Source organism: Cebidichthys violaceus, unplaced genomic scaffold, assembly GCF_023349555.1.
Source record: "Cebidichthys violaceus isolate CVI_PGR_0920_01 unplaced genomic scaffold, fCebVio1.0.p SCAF_5, whole genome shotgun sequence".
NCBI lineage: Eukaryota > Metazoa > Chordata > Actinopteri > Perciformes > Stichaeidae > Cebidichthys > Cebidichthys violaceus.
The window spans coordinates 5,534,527-5,555,708 of record NW_027176705.1 but is presented as its reverse complement, the minus strand read 5'-3'; the positions used below and the strand labels follow the sequence as shown (position 1 = coordinate 5,555,708).

General features: G+C 40.8%; 1 protein-coding gene across 3 annotated transcripts in view; it reads right to left on the bottom strand.

Moving 5' to 3' along the window:
- Window positions 1-2,195, bottom strand: part of esrrga (estrogen-related receptor gamma a) — a 74,569-nt gene extending 72,374 nt beyond the window's left edge. For 2 of the 3 annotated variants that reach the window (XM_068730632.1, XM_068730633.1), the window contains exon 1: window positions 1,850-2,195. In XM_068730632.1, the coding sequence (XP_068586733.1) occupies window positions 1,850-1,905 (56 nt within the window). In that variant the 5' untranslated portion in view covers window positions 1,906-2,195. Of the gene's footprint in view, window positions 1-1,845 lie in introns of all 3 variants that reach the window. The other variant, XM_068730635.1, reaches the window with a different exon arrangement.
- Between the last annotated feature and the right edge of the window lie 18,987 nt (window positions 2,196-21,182).

The following is a 21,182-nucleotide window of genomic DNA, read 5'->3' as shown; positions in this document are numbered from 1 at the left end:
TGATTTACAAAATGAAATCAGTATGTTTAAAGTGAAAGGCTTTTGTTGAAGGTGAGTCTTTACTCGGATCAAAAAAACTCAAAAGCCTAATGTATGACATTGCACTGCTATTTAAAAAGTAATGATTAAAATCCCCCCAAAGTGTATTTTTTATTATTAATGTTTCAATATATATACAATTGCATGAAAGGAATCACTCCTTAGGCATTTTCAAATATCTATTATGTTTTGCAAATCTAATTAGAAGAAACAAACCTGATTCTTAAAATGATGAAAGACAAGTTTAATGGTAAAGAACTTATTTCACCAGCTGCTCTTTTTACTTAAACATGTTGCCTCTTTATTCCACATACTGTGTAGGTTAGAGATGTAAAAGACACTCTCACACACACACACACACACACACACACACACACACACACACACACACACACACACACACAAAAGGTGAGACAACTTAAAAGTACACTAAAAAACAACAGTTTTCTTTAAACATCTCAGTAATGTCATGTTCAGGAAACACATCAGAAAGTCATTTTGCATCGGCTTCTGATTCAACTTTGTCCTTTCAGTTCACCACCTACGACTTTCTACCGTAAGGACGCTTAAACTGAGGCTGTGAGTCAGTTTGCCTCATTTTAATCTATTCACTATAAAGCCATGACCTTTTAGAACAAAATTATTTATACATTCATTTTTATTTTCATACATATTACTATGAAATCCTGCCATTAATTAATTGGCAATGCAAATTTGACAGTATCAGTGGCATTAGTGAGTTCGTACATGGAAAGAGAGTGCAGTCCACCTACTGAATTACACTGGTCACTTCAGAATAGTCCATGTTTTACATTGTAATGTTTGAAAAGGACAGCGTATGTATAATGGTATATTTACTACACTTTATTCTCTGACTTTGTGCATTTTCATAAAACGCACCTTGCATGGTACTCGCACAATAACACACACACACACACACACACACACACACACACACACACACACACACACACACACACACACACACACACACACACTGCTGTCTGTTCCGCCAATCAGTTAATCCGCATTTTTAACAGCGTCTTCAATATTCACCTAAAAGAGCAAAGCGTTGGCTAAAAGAGCAGCTCAGCGGCACTCGCGTGTGTGTGTATGAGTGTGTGTAACTGTCTCTAATTCCTGTGCGGGGCCACACGCTGAGCTGCCCGTCTGAAATTCTACCTCCTCTGGCATTTAAGAGCGCCGCTCTCCCCCTTTTCCTCCTCCCTCCTCTCTTATGGGCCCTTCTCCTCCCGTCTCTGCACGTTTTTCTTGTAACCTCGATGCCCTGCTACCTCTCTGATTCTCTGCTTGGATGAACACATACATAAAAACACACGTGCACGGCATACACACAAGTAGACGACTCTGACTGACTTGCTGTTTTGTCCGGAGAACAACTTGACTCAAAGTGAAACAATGTCTTAAAAACAGAAAGTGACTGAGAAACTGTCTGTACTGCAAGTGTGTTTGAGTGTATGTCTCGCTCCCAGGTGGAGGGACAGAAATTCCCCTCTTCTACCCACTGACTAAGAGCTGCTGTCCGGATACCGCAGACACAGCGACACACACACACACACACACACACACACACACACACACACACACACACACACTCTCACACAGACAGTGAACGCGTGCTACCTGACAGCAGAAACAACCTTGACATGGTGCCGGCCACCTCTGCTGTATACCAGCACACACACACACACACACAAACATTTACACACTCATACTCAATGACAGACAATGACAATGACAAGTTGAATGATGAATAAAAGGATTAGATAAAAAGGTAAAATTTACCTACTCTTGTTCAGAGTGCATTAAAAAACACTCAGATAATGGGTGTCCTACCGACTCCATCGGCGATGCCGGGTCATTGTCAAGTCAACCTCCTCCAGGAAAAAAAAACAAACAAGAAAATTCAAAAAAATCAAAGTTTTTATATCTTTCCTCCTCTTCTTTCTCCGGTCTTCCTCTCTCTCGGTCCTTCCTTCCGCTTGGAGGGAGCAATACAATTACCAGGCTCTGCGCTGCCTGCACTGATCGGCTCTGCGTGTGTGTGTGTGTGTGTGTAGATGTGAGGGAGCGTGAGTGTGTGTGCGCGATGTGTGTATGTGACAGCCAGGGAGATGGGGGCTATAGGTGCACACACAGCCAGCCAGCCAGGCAGTTGGGACGGAAAGCTGTGCCGCTGTCCTAATCAACGACTTAAAGCCCCGATAGCAGCTCATGAATATTAAGCAGCGTTTTGCATATGCAGTCCCTCAGGCCCCGGTTCTACTGCTATTGGTGGTTACTTGACCAATGGCTGCGGGGAGGGGCGGAGTAAGGGGTGGAGACAAGGAGGGAGAGCGAGAGAGAGAGGGAGAAGAGCAGGTGGAGAGGGAGGGATCAGACAAAGAGCGATAGAGGGAAAGAGAGAGGGAGGGAGGAAGGAAAAGAGGGAGCGGAGAGGAGAAAGAGACAGGTGAGGGGAGATTTAAAGCACGACATCCCGCTCTCCCTCTTTCTTTCATTCTTTATCTCTTCTGTTTCTATCTTTCTCAAAAGTTTCTCTGCACTGGTCTCTATTTCTCTAATTATGTATCTGCAATGTTGAAATGTCTCTTTGTTTTTACGTAAACAAATTCTAAAAATACAAATCTTTCAAGCAAAGGCTAAATATTTAAGTTACACCATGTTGCGAGGCATTTCTTTTGAGGTAGAAATCACAGTTTTGTGTCAGCTTAGCTGCAAAACACAAAATGTACCTAATCAAGACGAGAGAATTTACAAGATCAAAGGAAAACGTGTAAGCTGGACCCTAAACCCAAAGCCTAAAAAACGTTTCACACTGCAAACATACAGAGCCCATCACAGCTCAGCAGTAAAACACAGGATTATGGCAATTCAGAGGCCCTTGTCCTTTGTTGTGGAATGATTTGGGAATGATTGGGACAGGGTTTTCCCCGCTGCTTGCTGTTTTGTTGAGCTCCCTGCCGTCTCGAAACCAGCAGGTTGTATATTCCCAGTATTTCCAATATTTCTTATATTATAACAACTTGGAATGAGGGTATTGTCGGAGCGAGAGGGATTCTCCAGGAAAATGATCTCACTGTTCCTCAATCTCAGAAATAAAAGGAGACAGGAACAAGAAAAGAGGGAAGGGTCTTTTCTCTAAAAAAGGGGAAATGAAAAACCTACAGAGAACCAGATCTGCTTCGCATATTTCTTTCTTTCTATCAAAAAATGTTCTGACTTTTCCAACTCTCAGACACCACAGCACACAGGATGGAGGGGGGGAGACAAGTGTGGAAGAGAGAGGGAGATAGAGAGAAAGAAATCAGAGGGGTGGAAAGGGGGGATGCGAAGATGAAAGAGAGTGGTTGTGATTAGCAGCTTTGGAAGAGAACAGATAATAAAACATTTCCTGAAACCAATCTCTGCTTTGATGTGCGTGTGTGTATCTATAACCTCGTTTTTTTTCTCTTCCTCTAACACACATTTACAAACACGTTAAATGTTTTACTTTAGCTTTGTTGGTTGACAGTAGAACATTTATATTACTTTACTAAAATACCCCTTTTCTCCCTTGAGGATGTTAATATTGTTGCTAGATGCTGATAAAGCATCTGTGTGTAAATGCATGGAAAGGTCAAAAGGCTCTCTCTTACTCTGTCACATTCCACAAGTCAGTGAGTAATACATAACCAAGGCACATAACTCTACATTTGCTGACCATTTAACACATCTTGTGTTAACTTAAAAACAAATGTGGCTCTAATAAAACCCAGATTAGCAAGAAACATGAAGCGACACGCATACACACACAACACAATAGGAAAGGAAAGTGAGGATAACACTGAAACTTAGTTCGCTTTTGTACATGCAGAATCAAGTTTACTCTGACTTTCAGGCTTAAAATGTAATCCAATGCATCATAGTGTAATGTAGAGTTGATTTTTGGGTCTTTCCAGGAATAAAGACGTCTCATGGTTTAGTAATTTACAAACGTGCACAAAATTGGGAAATCCTTTTTAGGGGCAAAATAGTCGACAAAGAAAGGAGCTTTTGTGACATTTACAAAGAGGTACATGTATACAAACACATATAGACACAGATGCTATGAGGTTCATGTCCACAAGCACGCACACACACACGCACACACACACACACGCACGCACGCACGCACGCACGCACGCACGCACGCACGCACACACACACACACACACACACACACACACACACACACACACACACACACACACACACACACACACAGAGTTATGATGTATCCAGGGGCTTATAAGCATCGACAAAGATGAGTGTGAATCAATGCTGCCGTCACTACTGGGCAAACAAATCCTTTACCAAAACCTCTGTCTCTAACTCACACATACATACAAATAGATACAAACACAAGCATCTGCAATCTCTGTATCTGTGAGGAAAGATTACAATACATAGATTTCATGTTTTGCACAATATGTATTGAAAAATATGAAATCTGTTTATGGGAAATTAAGAGGGGCAGTAGAGATGCACATATAAATTCACACATTTCAGGGCTGCAAGACAAAAACATTTGAAAAAACAGTGCTGTGACTTACACAAAGATAAATCTTTGTTTCAGTTTACTTTAAAAAACAAGACCCTTTGCTTAGCACAGTTCCACATTATGTAATGTATGCATGTACATTAAGCAGTTTGTATTAAAACATTACTTTTAAGAGAGAGTCAGTTTTATTATAAGCACGTGATTATTGAGACAAAGCATGCAAATTCAATTTTAGGATCAGATTTCACTCACTTGTGCGGTAAGATATGCTTTGAATAGCTTTGTCTATTTTGTAAATAGGGGAAAATTGTTGTAGTGAGACACTAAAGTCCTATACTACGCTTACATAACCCTAAACAGAGTTGTGATCTATAAAATTTGTCAACACACATATGCTCCTCATATGTTCCTGAAGCTTCTCAATCTTCAATTTGAAACCTATAGATACTGTCACAAAACCTCAGTGATTTAAGTTGAACCCTGAAACAACCTTAGCTCCTTCTCTCTTTCTGCCTCACTCCTCTTTTCCCTCTCTGACCCCCATCGTCACCCCCCCTGCCCCCCTGACTATTGATTGGTTCTCAGTCAGTGTGTATGTTGACAGTGACCCCTTAAGGCCACTTCTCTCTCTTGCTGGACTAACCCGGCTGCCACGCAAACCTCTTAAACACAAAGCTATTACCGTAAAAGCCGAGGAAATACCCTGTGTGTTCATGCGTGTGTGTACTTGTGTGTGTCGGCTCCCTGGCAATCACATTCTCATGATTTCTACAAGACTGTGGATAAAATTCATACTCTATAATAAGAAACACACCCAGCCCAGTCAACATGTGGACTACAATCACAGGTAATTATTGTATGCGTGTGTAAATGGCCTTGTTTGCATCGTCACGTTCAGTTGAGTGAAGGCTATTGTACTCTGTACCCTTCTGATCTCTTTCTCTTGTCTATTGTCTGCAATTGTGTGTGTGTGTCTGTGTGTTCTGACCCTGTGGTGGCAGCCTGTTGACATCTGTGGAAGAATTATCCATTGCAACTCTCACTGACATCAATCACACCACTCGATAGGCCACAGCAAGTTCATTCAGGGCAGTGTGTGTGCGTGCGTATGTGTGTGTGTGTGTGTGTGTGTGTGTGTGTGTCTGTGCTGGTCAAAACAGTCTTTAACAAATTCAGGAGGCGGTCACTTAAGCAGCTGACCTCAGAGCACGCATCAACACATATATGCCAGTCACACACATATCACGAGACTGAGGCTACAAACAAGGCTCTATAATAATTACCAAAAATATGACTTTTGTGTATGTGATAATCAAATTGCACCGGGTGTTTTTTTCTTATTGACATTAAATGATTAATTTTAAATAAAAATATTATAACTGAGTGAAGCTGGAACAAAACTTGAATGAAGCAATTTGTAAATTTTACAAAACACAATACTGAACTTTTCTTTCGTAAAGGGAAAGAGAGCTGCCAACCCAGGAGAGACAGAGAGGCAGAGAGAGGGAGAGATTGTAGTTCACCACTAGCCAACAGAGGGAGCTATGGGCTCTGGTCAGTTTATAGCCAACTGCAGCACATTCACTTATTAGTTGTGCGAGTACATGAGTGCGTGTTTCTCTATATAGCATACAAAATGAAATCATCTTAAATTAGAAAAATCATACCAATAATAAAAAAAAATCATATATGACATCCAATTTCATCAAGGAACCAAAAATCCTCTCACACACAGCACCCAGCCACACACACACACACACACACACACACACACACACACACACACACACACACACACACACACACACACACACACACACACACAGTTCTACTGCCTGCAGGGACGAGAGAGAAGTTATCTGATAGCTGTGTCAGCAGGTACAGCAGAACACAGTGAGGAAACGGCCAATTTGACCACAGACCCCCTGCCCCGGCCCTCCAACCAGAACTCAGAAGCAGGGAGCAAAAAGTGAGATGGGGACTTGGAAAGACATCTCTGTCACCAAACTGTCCAATTGGCATAATAGCAGTGAGAGGTTTTGCAGTCACAAGGTGTTATTAGGTAAACACTACACTTTAGCTACAGTTTATTTTAGGGTATGTGTGAGTGAGTGAGTGAGAGAGTACGCTTGTCCATATTTCCATGTGCGCTGCCTTGCAACATACAGATTATATTTTCAGGTTTTGTGAGGGGTTTAGGAAAACGCAGGTTGTTAATTAGCAGCAATTAAGGATGAAAATATAAAAACACTATACGTGATGTATAATTAATTAATATATAAATTGAATAATCTCAATTATTATTCGTAATAAATTACCAAAAACGGGTTGTTGAAGTGTTTTCATTGTTGCAAATTAGGTTTATTTGAAGTGATAACAAACAAATACTGATAAATGTCATTTGTTATTGCAACTTCTGTCAGGTTATGAAAAGAAATGGCATAGAAATGAATTAGAAATGACGTATATAAATTGATTTCACAACCACTACAACTGAAAGAAACATGGTATTTAAGGTATTTAGTTATTTGTTGGTTTGGATCCAGAACAGAGATTCTGTCTATTCCCCTCACACCCACCCAGCACCTCTAGAACATCCATACTCAAACAGAACCCTCTCAATTCATGGTGAATTGAGATCATTTAAACTCAGTTTCTGTAGTTTTCAGTGAGCTTGGCATTTGCCCCCCTTTTAAGCGACATAGCCTCATGAGGTTGCTGTAACAAGCGTTCTGTTCTGCATCGTATGTGACAAGAAGACAACATAAATCTGACACCTGATATTTGAGACTGCAGACACCAGTCATGAATGATGAGCTGACATCGGTGTACCTCAAGTCTGAAAGCAAATTGTTTAATTACGTTGTGGTTATAATAGCATTAGCCATGCTAATATTGTCTTAGCATAAAGAGGTTGGGGTGCACCAATGCCAAAATTGGATATTGTTCTGATACTGACTCAAATAGCTAAATTGGTATTGTGACGGTATTGTGATGGGGCTGATTTATAAAATTCTATATTTACGTATCATACATTGTATACTGGAATCCTGTTTAAGTTTTAAAACATTTATAATTGAATTGTAATAAATAACCATGCAGTACATTTTTATATTTATTTGTTACATTTTGTTTTGCAAAGTTAGGAAAGCAATGTTTAAGTCACGCCTGTGATTGAGCTTTTCAGTGCTTCATCTTGCACACTCAAAGACAGTGACGCACTAAGGGGCTTGGGACTGTTGGTTTGTTTTTGCTTCACAGAACATTTGCATTGGTGGTAAATAAACAGATGCACATTGGGTTCAATCAAATGATCAACATTTTGTAGGCTTACACCAAAATACCTAAATACTCACATACAAAATTAACAATGCGGAAAAATCTATTAAGATGACCTTTTGATTGCTATATTTACCTACTCAAATATGTGCTTGTATGTGTGTGTGTGTGTGTGTGTGTGTGTGTGTGTGTGTGTGTGTGTGTGGCCAAGTGTGGCACCGCCAGGGAGAGAAAGGGGCAATGTTGGTGATCAAGGCCAAGGAGAGAACACCAGCTGCTGGGAAAAGCTGCAGGGTTTAGGGGGCTTTCTGAAGCCTGTCACCAAAACTCTGTCTGGGTAACCTTTGGAGGACGGTACATGGAAGTTACACACACACACACGCACGCACGCACACACACACACACACACACACACACACACACACACACACACACACACACACACACATACGCATTCCAAACCAAAGCTAATGCAATCAGACATTAACAATCAAATCTTACAATATTCTTGCAGATTTGTGTGGCGGTGTGTTTGCAGTTTCTAAAAGGAAAACTTTTAAATTACGTGTAATAAATTTAAACATAATTTAACCACACACACACACACACACATTGAGATGCTTATAATGTTATGGGATGTATGTTGTGATTTCTTTAGAACAGAGAGCAATGTGACAGCCCTGTTATTCCATACAAAGGTCAGGCAGGATTCACAGCTATGGAAGACAGAGGTGTGTGCGACAGAGAGAGATATAGACAGATACTATACATAGAGGGCAAAAGAGAGAGATGGAGAGATATATGTGTGTGTAATAAGGTGACAAAAAGAGGGTGAGAAAGAGAGACGAAGGTGATCTTGGCGTTTATAAAAAGGGAGCATTAACCTCCTCTAAACTTTTTACATAGTTTCACCATTTGAATACAAATGTATTTAGACTTACACACAAGAACAGATACAAACATACACCTCATCTCAAGCAGTTAAGTGTATTTTCTTTGTTATCTATTACAACTTGCAATCATGTTCAATCGATTACAAAGAGGGTATGATTTTTTTCACTGAAAAATATACCCACACACACACACACACACACACACACACACACACACACACACACACACACACACACACACACACACACACACACACACACAGGGTCAGTGTTGCCCAAGAAGTTTCCTCTGGCTATATAGGAATGGGTCAGTTGCGGTCACCATCCTGTCAGTGGTCACACTGAAGGTTGGCTGGACTGCACCTCATCACAGAGTGAAACTAGGGACCTCATCAAGCAGGGACAGGGAAAAGGGGAAATATTTGAGCTGGACTGGGATGTAACCTCATCAAACGTGGACAGACGGGGCAGACATGATAGATTTCAACACTGAAGATGATTGTTTGTGTGTGTGTGTGTGTGTGTGTGTGTGTGTGTGTGTGTGTGTGTGCACATAATTTCCATTCAGTCCATGTTCATGTACTCTGCTGCATCCAGACACTTTGTGAGCACACAGTAACACTATCCTCCCAGTTCAGGTGAGACTTCCTCTCCAGCTTACACACAAGACGTCTATGTCGATCTCACGCACAAACAAATTTGAGACAACATATTTTCTTTCTGTCTGTGGAACAGCAATCAATGTGTATAACCCTCCACCTCTTCTTGAGCACATCTTTCATGTGTTTGGGGAAACGTCAAAATGTCAGAAATTCAGGGGATAAAAAGTTTAACACTTGGTGGATAAGAGACGATGTGATGGAAGGGGACCAAGAGACAGATAGATAGACAGACATACAAATAAGTATGTGTTTGGGAATCTTACAATAAAACATAAATAATTAAATAATTTTATCACCACAGCACTATTCTCTTAATTTTCTCTTGACCGTATAATTTTTCCAAACCTCAGTGCTGCCATTGCGCTCTCTTTAACTCCTGCCCTCCCTCCTTCTCATCCTCAGGATTTGATATATTCCCAGGGATAAATTAGAACCAGGATGTAATTATACACAGAGAGAATATTGCCTGTAGGAAAGCATTGAGTGTGTGTGTGTGTGTGTGTGTGTGTGTGTGTGTGTGTTTCTCGCTGCTTGTGTGTCTGTATAAAACAGTGTTTTGTATTGAACTAGGTGACTTCGGAGAGGTGCGCTCCTTTAATTACGCCGCTCTCAAACAGAACATGAGTGGGCTATTCCACTGGGATTAGTCGTCTCTCAATGCTGTCTTTTTGTTAATGCAACACACACATAACACACATGCACACTCAGACATAAATGTATGCCTGTCTAAAAAGCCCCTCTCTCCAATAGTTCAACACTCAATTTATTCAAACTGAGGTGCAAGCCAAGTGAATAATTCCACTACTAATAAAGATGGTAAGAGAGAGCGCGAACAGAGGAGATGAAGGGGGAAAAGGGATTAAACAGCAAAGGTAGAAGAGGGGGGTTGGGGGTGTGGAGTTGGGGGGGTAAAGGGTTGAGAGAAAAGGTAAGCTTATAGAAGAAAAAGATTTTCAAGGACAACAAAATGTGAAATATATCCTTAATATCAATTGCCAGTTTCAAACAAGTGAGCATGGATATTTGATTGGTACCAGTTGTGTTTGTGTGTGTGTGTGTGTGTGTGTGTGTGTGTGCGTGTATGGGTTACATATATGAATTTAACAGTAGGGCAATGTTAAAGACGCTGTATTTAACATTCTGAACATTGTTATAGCAGCAAACAACTATTTACTATGTAAAGCTATAGAGAAGTAATGTCTACCTGAGCAGAGAATGAAGTCACTCTCCCTCTGTGTGTGTTGTTGACTGAGCTTCTCCTTGCTTTGTTTACATAGTTAGGCCGGCCGTGCTTGCTTTTAGTGCATTTTAGTGCACGTCAGTGTGCCCCACTGGTTAGCTCACAGCCGCCGCTCTGCTCTGATACGGCCATTACAGCTGATAACACCATCTCCACCAACAGCGCCGCTGGAAGCATTGCACCAACCCTCTGGTTCCTCCTCTCCTCAAGTAAACACCGTTAGCTCTGTCAACATTCTACCTGTAGTTTAAAATGTTAGCGCTGTTAGCACCGTTAGCTCGCCATTGAGAGGCAATCGAAATGCTCCCAATCTCTGATTGTGCACCTTTAATCAGACTTTATTATTGTTTCAAAAAACACAAACCAAATATAGTGTGTCGACCAATAAGTAATTGGACATTTTCAGAAATTCTATGTTTGAGGTGATGTAGAAACAGAATGGCTATTACATAGTTAATGCCATTATGTAAGATAAAGTTCATTTTTGAAATTTAAAATGTCTAGCTTTTATAAAAACTTTATTAATCCTTTGACAAACAATTTATGGATGACAAAACAATCTCAACACAAGGTCCACTTGTCCTTGTTTGTTGTCCAGTTTCCGTAGAACTTAAGATGTTAATTTGCTATTTTTTAATAAACGCCAAAAAGACTTTTACGATGTAATTATTTGTTTGTCATTGTATTTTACTTGCACACATATGAGACTTCATAAAATCCAGATAATGAGAGAGGTCAAGAAGCCCAAGGCTTATATAAGACCTCCCCTCAACTTAAGAAGAAAAACTAACCCTAACAAAAAAGAAAGAAAAAAACCCCAACAATCCGAAAACATAATATCTGATGCTGATGTTGGGGCATAATAACATGAATTTAACACGACAGAAAGGTTTTAATCAAAAAAGTTCAGAAACACTTAATATTACTTTAATTTTTTTTTACATTTTCTCTGCTGAATATGAGCAAATTTGGCAGAAATACGTTTTTGGGTCCCACTCTATGAATTTGTCAGTTGTTGCCATATGAAGAACTTAATTCAATGTATAGATATATACATAATAAGCGCATTATGACGCCACAGCTATGGTTATTTGTTTCTAGGGTAACAATACACATATTCGTATTAAACCGTTCTGTACGAGGCTTACAAACCGAACAATACGTTTGAACAATACTAGTGCGTTTGGAAAATGTAGAAGCTTAAATTGTGGGAAACATAATGTTTCCGGTGGACTTTGCTCAAACTGGCAACATGCTGTCTGACACGCCCACCCCAGAAACAAAACATTGTACCCTGGTGAGGCGCGTGTGTTCGGAGAGGCGTGCTAAACTAGCTTAGCAGGAAATCCAACAGCAGCACACACGCTACAAACTCTCCCTGCAGTGTTTAGCTGTTCACTACTGATTCAAACAGGTCTAAAGCAATCGCCACACAAAACCCATTTCTCCAGACCATAATTCTTGCTTTGTAAAATAAAACAAAACCCCAAACAGAGAATCAAATGTCCGACCCTAACTCCGCGATGACGGGATGCGTCGTCGTTAACGGACAATACATGGAGTCAAAATCAATTAACACAATGACAAGAACCAGTCACATATATTTATATGACAACAAAGCATGACAACTCAATCCAGCAACACTGCAGCACTAAACACGTATTCCGCCGCACACTAAAGCGCACGGGCCATTCAAATATTATTCACATCAGAGGAAACAATATTAACCGTATCATAAAAACGACACCATAGACAAATTAACACAGTAGTAATAATACTTTCATTTTATATAGCGCTTAAAGTACCTAAGTACCTAAAGGCGCTTTGCATAGGGCAGAGACAAACAGAACAAACAAAACAAAACAAAACAAAGCAAAACAAAACAAAACAAACAAACCATTAGTAGCGCTACTGCAGATGTAAAAACACAAAAGCACTTCACTTACCACAGCTGCTGTTCACTTAAAGACAAAGTCCATCCTCCTTTCTTTGTTAATGAAGAGTTTAATGACGCGGTTGTACAGTACATCGGTTCAGTTAAGTTCCAGTAAGAGTCTGGGAACGTGTTCGTTGAGTTGTAGATCCATTCAGGTCTCAGCAAAAGTTTTCAAAAGCACCGTAGCTTGTAAGTGTCCTGTCGTGCTATGGTGTCTTGTTGCTGCCTTGGTTAGCCACCTCGGGTTAGCGTAGCATAGCTTCAAACACCAAGACGCTCAGTTGCAAATGAAACGCATTGTTAGCCATAACATGTGCAACGCTTCAAAAGAATCCACACTAACTTTTTACATATCTTTCAACTTGAATTGTTACTACTAACTTCTGATAGCTGCTTCAGCTTCAAAACAGTCAGCTAGCCCACTGACCAATCACGGCGCACGTTAATGCTGAGCCAGCTGCACGTTAATGCTGACGTACTTGTAGGCTACCTAAAATACTCTGAAATGTCAAAGAATACGCCCAACATGTCAAATGTGGTTGAAGACTATAACAATCAACAATATCGTCCCCATATACTTTAATCTGCAAAGGCTATCCAGCAGGCCTTGGGCCTCTCTTCTTACCTAGAGACATACCTAGGGGTGAAATCTGATTGGATAAAAGCTCTACTTAAAACAAGCTGCACTGGAAGCAGAGAAACAGAGGAAGACAGTAGTTGTGCAGAGAGAAAATAAGCTAATGGGAAAAAAATGAAAATACATGTAGTGTATTTGTGAAAAATGATTCATTTATAAAATAGCTATAACTTTGTGATTCTGTTTAGGCCAGTAGAGAAGGCTTTGCTGGCCCTGACGGCCCTCCACTGCTTACAGTATATGCCTGTCTGTGCTGCAAGATGGTGAAATTGAGTTCATTTGTTATACTAGATGGATGATGTTATTGCATCCAAAGAGTAAAGGGGACTACAATAGTCCAAACTGCGAGATACACAGAACATAAACACACTCCACTTCATCTGTGTCTGTGTCTAATGACGTGTGTGAGTAATTACTTTAAAGCCAATGTGTGCGGGTGTTTAAGTGTCTGTGCTCATGTATGTTTTTATCTGGGCCTTTGTCCACGTCTGCAATGAGTGTGTTTAATGGTGTGTGCGGAAATAATCACTTAATCACCGCGCTGCCTCCATTTGAGGAGTGTGTGTATGTGTGTGTCTTGGTGCTATGTTTTCACTGTAAAATAAGGTTGAAAGATGCAGACATAAAAGGGAAGGTCTGAAAAAGGAAACAGAGTCAAAATAGTGACAATGATTGGTGAGAGGAAAGGAAGAGAGGTATTGAAGTGGAAGAAACTGAGGGAATATACAGGTGGAAAGAAATACCTCTACCCTTTATCTCTCTCGCTCTAATTCTCCACAATAACCCTTCCTTGCAATGTTGCTCTCCAAACCGTCGGCCTGTGAATTTATAGTTGGCCCAATGATTGCTTCTCGGGCCATGATGGCTGTAAATTGCTTTGCCATTTGGTAAATGTTGGCAGTTAGAAGGTATACAAGTAATTATTTCCGCTTGTGCTGATTGAGACATAATTCCAAGACGAGGCCGTGGAAAAATGACAGCATTTTGAAACAACTCTGTTTTAATTTCCCAGCATTCCTAATTAGAATCTGTATGAACATGGGGAGTTTTTTATGTGGTTTCCTCCAATGGGGCCAGAAATAATTAAACTGTCAAGGGGAAATAAATACGTATAAACAAGGCATAATTTTTACAGCGCGCAGCACCTTGTCAGGCCACGACTTTTTGTGAAGAAAAACAATGTGGGGAACAATGCAGGGGCATAGAGGACACACTGAAAGCACAAACACACACACACACACACACACACACACACACACACACACACACACACACACACACACACACACAGTATCTATAAACACGACCTACTCAAAAAGGCTTAACATTTCAGTCCCACTTTATGAGAATACCTCAATCAGTCTGGGGTTTGTGCTAAAAAGTTCAGCACTCCTTTGAGAGACAACGAACTTTTGGGAATAAAATGTAAATATTAAAATCATCATCATTTCCAATCCTTAAGGTTCAACTTATGTATATTAAACTTTATTGTTCCCAGATCTCAGTGATTACTTTTGTGTGTACAATATCATAACTGCAAGGACTTTTGTTTTCCTTCAACAGTGAGCTTAGCCAGCTGCCGCCAAGACCCGTATCCAAATAAGCAGTGGAAAATGGATGGATTAATGTGTGTGGGGTGCTACATATGTGAGAAATAGATTACTTTTTTATGGCCTTCTTATCATCATATCTAGTAAGAGCTATGGCACGAAAAACCACTAAGAAGTGAGAAAAAAAACCGATCAGCAGAACATAAAATCACAGCACTAATTAAAAGATGCAGCAGTAGTACAATGTCTGCCATTCAAGCACCATGGTCAGTGAGAAAGGAGAGATTTCTTCTTACAATCAACATTTGAGTAATAGCTTCAGTACTATGTCACTGAACACCACTTCAATGACAGCGACAAGCAACAGTGCAGCAATTTACAAGATGCATATAAAGTCCACTTTACGGGCGCTCTCTGCTCAGCACCGTGAATCCACACAACACGTCAAAAGACCAGCAGGGTAATAGGAGCATCATCTTTAACACAGGTAACAATGCACAAAATATATGACATAAAAACTGTATTACATCAATTTACAGAAGTACTCTTTTCAAAAGACAAACCTGTATTACTACATGTATGTACTACATGTTCAATAACAGTAAAGTTTCACAGTTGAGCCATGGTTTTGTGAATCACACCACCAATCCTTGAGGGTTGGCAACATTGGGTGGATTAGAGGCTATGGATCTCTTGTGCAGGCTCAGAGTGAGCTCACTCTGATAGGGAGAGCTAATGGAGATGCATTCGAACTCGAGTTACTCAATTACAATCTGACATCAGCTTGTAGACCCCAGCTTTGCCTGAATACACACAAACACACAGAACACACACACATGCGCACGCGCGCACTCCCACACACGGGTTAGCTGTTAACACACTACAGCCTAAATGAATCTCGTAACACAGCAGATATCACAGGCTTCATCAGGCTCCCAATGAAAGTGGTATCAGACAGAAAGTGTACATTCTGGTGTAACCTGGTAATTCCATTTACTACCAAGCGTTTAGCTGACGGTTTTATCTTGTGTGAGAGACAATAAATTGTACAAATTGCTTAAAATACGTTTTTTTTTCTTTTTGCTAACACACAAGCAACAAGACAAGTGCAAGAGGCACCACACCAGCAAAGGTATGGTGGCCTGTATGCTGAATATACAGGAAGGTTCTGATGGGATCTGTTCTCCAGTCAGAAAAAATGTGTGTTTTATTCAGCTTTCTACCTCATATAATACCCTGTTCTTAAAACTATTGTCAATGCAGAACATTGAAGTTGACTTCTGATGCAGTTTGCTCCTCTGAATCACCCCAGCCTACATAAACACTTTATGTTCAATTATGCTCATTTACTCACAGGATCCCTTCACTTAGCTGATGGGCTACTGACATATGTATTGCAATACACTTGCATGTCACCAGCATTAGTGTAAGGATTCCTTAAAAAAATTAATTTCATGTTCTGATCAAAATGTTAAGGACTTGAGGTTTCTCGCTGTTTTTTATTTTATTTTGGAGACTTTTCTGCTTACTCAGTAACATCCACTATTACAAGCTCTGATAGTGGCTCTTGAGAGTGCAGACACACACATACACATGTACTCTACATGCTTCCGCAGACTAAGGTCAATGGTGCGCTCAGATACAAATGATTCTCATCTAATATTAATAGGATATGCTAAACGGTAACACAGAGGCAGCACAGTTAAGAACAGCGTCTCTGAGTGAGTACACATGCTGGGACAGAAATACAATTCAAGAATGATAATAGAACTTACCATGTTAACATTGTGGTACAATATGTATGCATACGTAAGTATGCATGTTAATATTTTGGAAATGTGCTCCCTATGGAAACAATCAAGCCAACTACAAATAACACTGACCTCACAAGAGAAACAACAGTATTGGTTGTTTGTTCAAACACTTCAAACAACCTTAGAATGTAAATTAAATTGTTTTATGTTGTCCTGACAGGCAATAGGCATCTTGAGTGGCCCTGTGATAAATAACCTTTATCATCTCAGGAGCAAAGGTGGAAGTAGCCTGAAGTTGTAATGGTGCTGCAGAGTATTTTAAAGAAGGTCATCTTTAATGATTTTGGAAAGCACTGACAAACAATATCATCCTTGGGACGACCAAATAACAAAATGCTTGTTTGTTTTGTTTTTACATACAACACTGAGCTCTTGCGCTCAGGCCTCATTCATCACCAGCTGCAGTGTATGCCCAAAACTGAGTTCAAAGTTCACCCGTCCACAAAACCATTGTTTCCCTATTGTTTGACACGCCTGGTGTGCGCTCCTCTCTTGCACCACGTGTTGTGTTTTTTCTAGTGGGTTTTAGACCCACTATAAAAATATAAAATAAAAAAATGTATATTATATATTCGGCACAGAGTCGCACCGCTTGTTAATGTCACACTTGGCCCAGGCAGCCGATTTAAATAAAGCAAAATGCTGGGTTTACTACCATACCACTTCCTTCCTGTTTTGATGACGGTTGATGAGGCAGGACAATGGCAAATGCAGACGAACGGTTAATAATAGCATTTTTTAATTACGATGAACTGTATAAGTTTGTCCCTACTCCTCATCCAACAGCAGAGCAACAGCAAGAGCTCGACATCTGCTTGATTCCATTCATGTCCCGTTAATTACTTTGTTTGCACCCCTGCTCCACAGGTTCATCAGCTGTTTTGCCACACTTTGCCAAAAGGTGTTTTTGAAGCCACTGTGCCTCTTGCGATCAGGGCCTTAGTTTAGCTGCGAGGTTGTCAGCTGTGTGTATGCCTGGCATACTCTGTCAGGGTTTCGGCCAGTATATGGCGGGACCGACGTAACCATAGCGAGTGTCCGGTCTAGAGAGAGAGAGAACGTGTGTGTGTGTGTCAATGAGTATAAAGTAAGAAGTAATACAGCTTTGAGCGTAGCAGTGCAGTGTGTGTACAGGTTATTTGTCGATGAATAAATGTTACAATTTGTCAAGACCAAAGCCAAGCTCATGTATCTTGTCAGAAAGCCATCTGCTGATTAAAGTGAACTGGGTTAGCCCCGGAGCTAGCAACAACAATGGTTTAGATACATTTAAGGTAGGCTGATCTTTGAGGCTGACCAGCTAGTCTCCTTCCAGCTTTTTTTTAAACATTTTTAATATTTTGTTAAACTGTTTAACTGATATCATTAATCAGTCAAAATTGTTATTGCCGGTTAATGGTTAAACAGTTAATTATTAACAACCCTAAAATGCGGAATCCACACTTCTTATCCTTCCTCTATTCATGTGAATGGGCCTGGGCCCGAGAACAAGGGCTGGGAGGCGGGGTTAAAGGAAACACTATACTCATTTTATACTCGGAAGTCAAACTTTTTTTGCGTCATGCGCCACTGACCGACTTTATTATGAATGAACGGGGCTCTGCATTCAATGCTATATGCTGTTCTCTTTATACTTCCATTTTATGAGTTACAGTCCTGCTGCAGCTACAGATACCTGATTTTTTAAGACCTTTTTTGTCGAAGTATTTGATTTATCGATTGCTGTCAGGACGAAAAGTTTTACACAAAATATTACCCACCCTTGCTTTAAGGTTACTTTTTCTGTCTAGATTTTAAAATAAGAAAATACTCTCTGCCTCCATTAGAAAACAACTGGCCTTAAAATAAATGAGGCACATTTTAAAAGATTTGAAATATCATTATTTTGCAAATTAAAGGTACATACTGAACTTTTTCTTATATACTGATAATCACAAAATGTGAAACTAACAACAAAGGGATAAATGCAGACTTATAAGAGCAGGTCTCACTATTTAGGCATGTGCAACTTGTATATACGCATAATGCCATTAGAGAAGCCAAATGGGCATATGCCTCCTCTCCTGCCTAACTCTTCTGTCTGTACTATGGTGTGTGTGTGTGTGTGTGTGTGTGTGTGTGTGTGTGTGTGTGTGTGTGCGTGTGTGTGTGAGAAACAGTCTCCCGTTATTTGAAACAAAAACAACCATTTAGGCATGAACAGCAGCGCTTGAGAGACATCAATATTTCAGTCAGGTGTGTCGAGAAAAAGAGAGAGAGAGAGAGAGAGAGGGGAACATGAAGGTAGGAATGAGGGGGGGACCCTTGCCATTGTGAGGCATTCCCATGACTGACGGCGAGAGTAAGACTGTGTGTGTGTGTGTGTGTGTGTGTACATGCATGCGTGCGTGTGCCATTCCCCCATCCTCACCCCACCCCTACCCTCACCATTGTATGTACCACCTCTGTCACCTTTCCTCTAATCAGGAGTTTAAATCAATGACGTTGTCCAAAACTATAATTGCCACTCCTTAAACTGCTTCTCTCGCAATATGCTTTCACCAAGAAACCACTCGGCAGCAGAAATACGCCTCTGCGCGTGTCGGTGTGTGTATGTGTGAGCTGGATTAAGAGTATTTTCTCATTACGGCAGTGTCTGAACGAGTAGAAAGTGCTTCTCACATTGTTTTACAGCATCCTGAAACCTCAAAGCTCAGCACTAAGCAGCATAATATCCTGTAGTCCCACTAAGATGCCTTAGCCTCAAACTCTGTCGTCACGAATTCTTCATGAGCCAGACGTGGACATCACTTATCAAACTTGTTAAGAATGAATTATTCCTATGCAGTGGCACACACACAAAATAAGTTTGTGAAAGACACATTTGTTTGAGGATTGTACCTAAATTTAAAACTGGTCTTTTTATGAGTCTAGACTGAGAGAGTCCCTCAGGACCCACCTTGATGGGCTGTGTCGTTGAGGACCCGTCCAGCCCCTGAATTTGGATACAGCTTGTAGCCCATGGCACATGCTAAATGAGCTGCATCCAAAGCGAGCTACCATGCAAGGCGCTGGACAGACCATTGGGAGCAATTGAGGTTCAGTGTCTTGCTCAAGAATACAGTGGACAAGAGGACCTGGGGATCAAACCACCAACCCTGTGATTAATGGACGGTCCATGCTACCTGCTGGGGAAGAGCTGCCCCACACATGCAGCAAAAGGAAGGCTTTTATGAACAACTAAGACACTGGCTAAAGGCGAGTACAAAACACCTTAAAGGAACAGGTATGACATATTCTAAGACAAAACTTCATCTCTCGAGTCTCAAGTTCTTTTTTTTTTTCTAAACTCAGACCAGACAGTGATTCAGAGCTTCTGTAAAACAGCCTCTATTCCAGATTAAACACTTTACACAGCTCAGCATACACCTGAGTCCACCCAAAAGTGTATTCTGGTAACTGTGGCCACATTGACCGGCAAATGATGTATGCGTCTTGTGTGCAACGGTAAATGTAATACAGTCCAAATCCAACCCACTTTAATGTCTGCAATGCATTTGAAAAGACACTAAAACTATGGTTATCATGTTATTGTTGTTGTTTGAATGTGACAACCAGACTTGCTTCAGAGATTTTGAGAATGGCAACTACCCTGCGACTGTTTGTCTGTGTCAGAGTGTGTGTGTGTGTGCGTGTGTGTGTGTGTGTGTGTGTGCATGTGTGTGTGCTCGGACTTTAGCTGCCAGTCTGTGTTAACCTTGGCTGATGTTCCATTAACCAGAGACAGGAGTTTCCTTAACCTGACAATGCACTGACAACAGGAAAACACACACACACACACACACACACACACACACACACACACACACACACACACACCTATGAGCACACTTCTGTAACATGCACAGACACAAACTGTTTGTCAAGCGAATTAAACAAACCTAACTACTTGCACCTAGAAATGGACCCCTATGGATGGATACAGAAAAAGATGGAGGAGCTGGAAGAATGACAATAGTGGCAAGATGCCTGATTCTTCCTGCCTGTCTAACGAAAAGAGGGACAGAGGGCTAGAAAGAGACGTAGAGAGAATGAGCAAGACAGTGACAGAGGGGGAGAGAGAAAGCAAGGTGGAGAGAGAGATGGAAATAGAGATGGAAAGAGAGATGTCTGGTTAACAAGGTGCTGAGCACGACAAGCCCTGGGGAGTCCACGCTCCCTTACCCTCTAAGATTAGATATCTCTTTCTCTGTCGATCCCACTCTCTCTCTTGTTGCGACACAAGGGGAACATGCCACTATCACAGGGGGACGCCCCGGGAACCATCTCTTCCCCCCACCATCTCTCTCTCTCCCTCTCCTGTCTGACATAAAATCACTCTCTTTCTCTAATCCCTCTTCATTCTCTTCTCCCCCACCTTTTATATTGTTGAATTTGAACGTTTGTGCTGGAGTTGCAGTGTCAAAAGGACGTTAAATATCATGTAAAACACATGTCTGAGAACAGAAGCTGTCATATGATGAACAGATTGTAAAGCCATTAGAGGCAAATTTGTGATTTTGGGAAACATGAATGAAATTCACTTGACCTGACTTGACTATGTGTCAAAT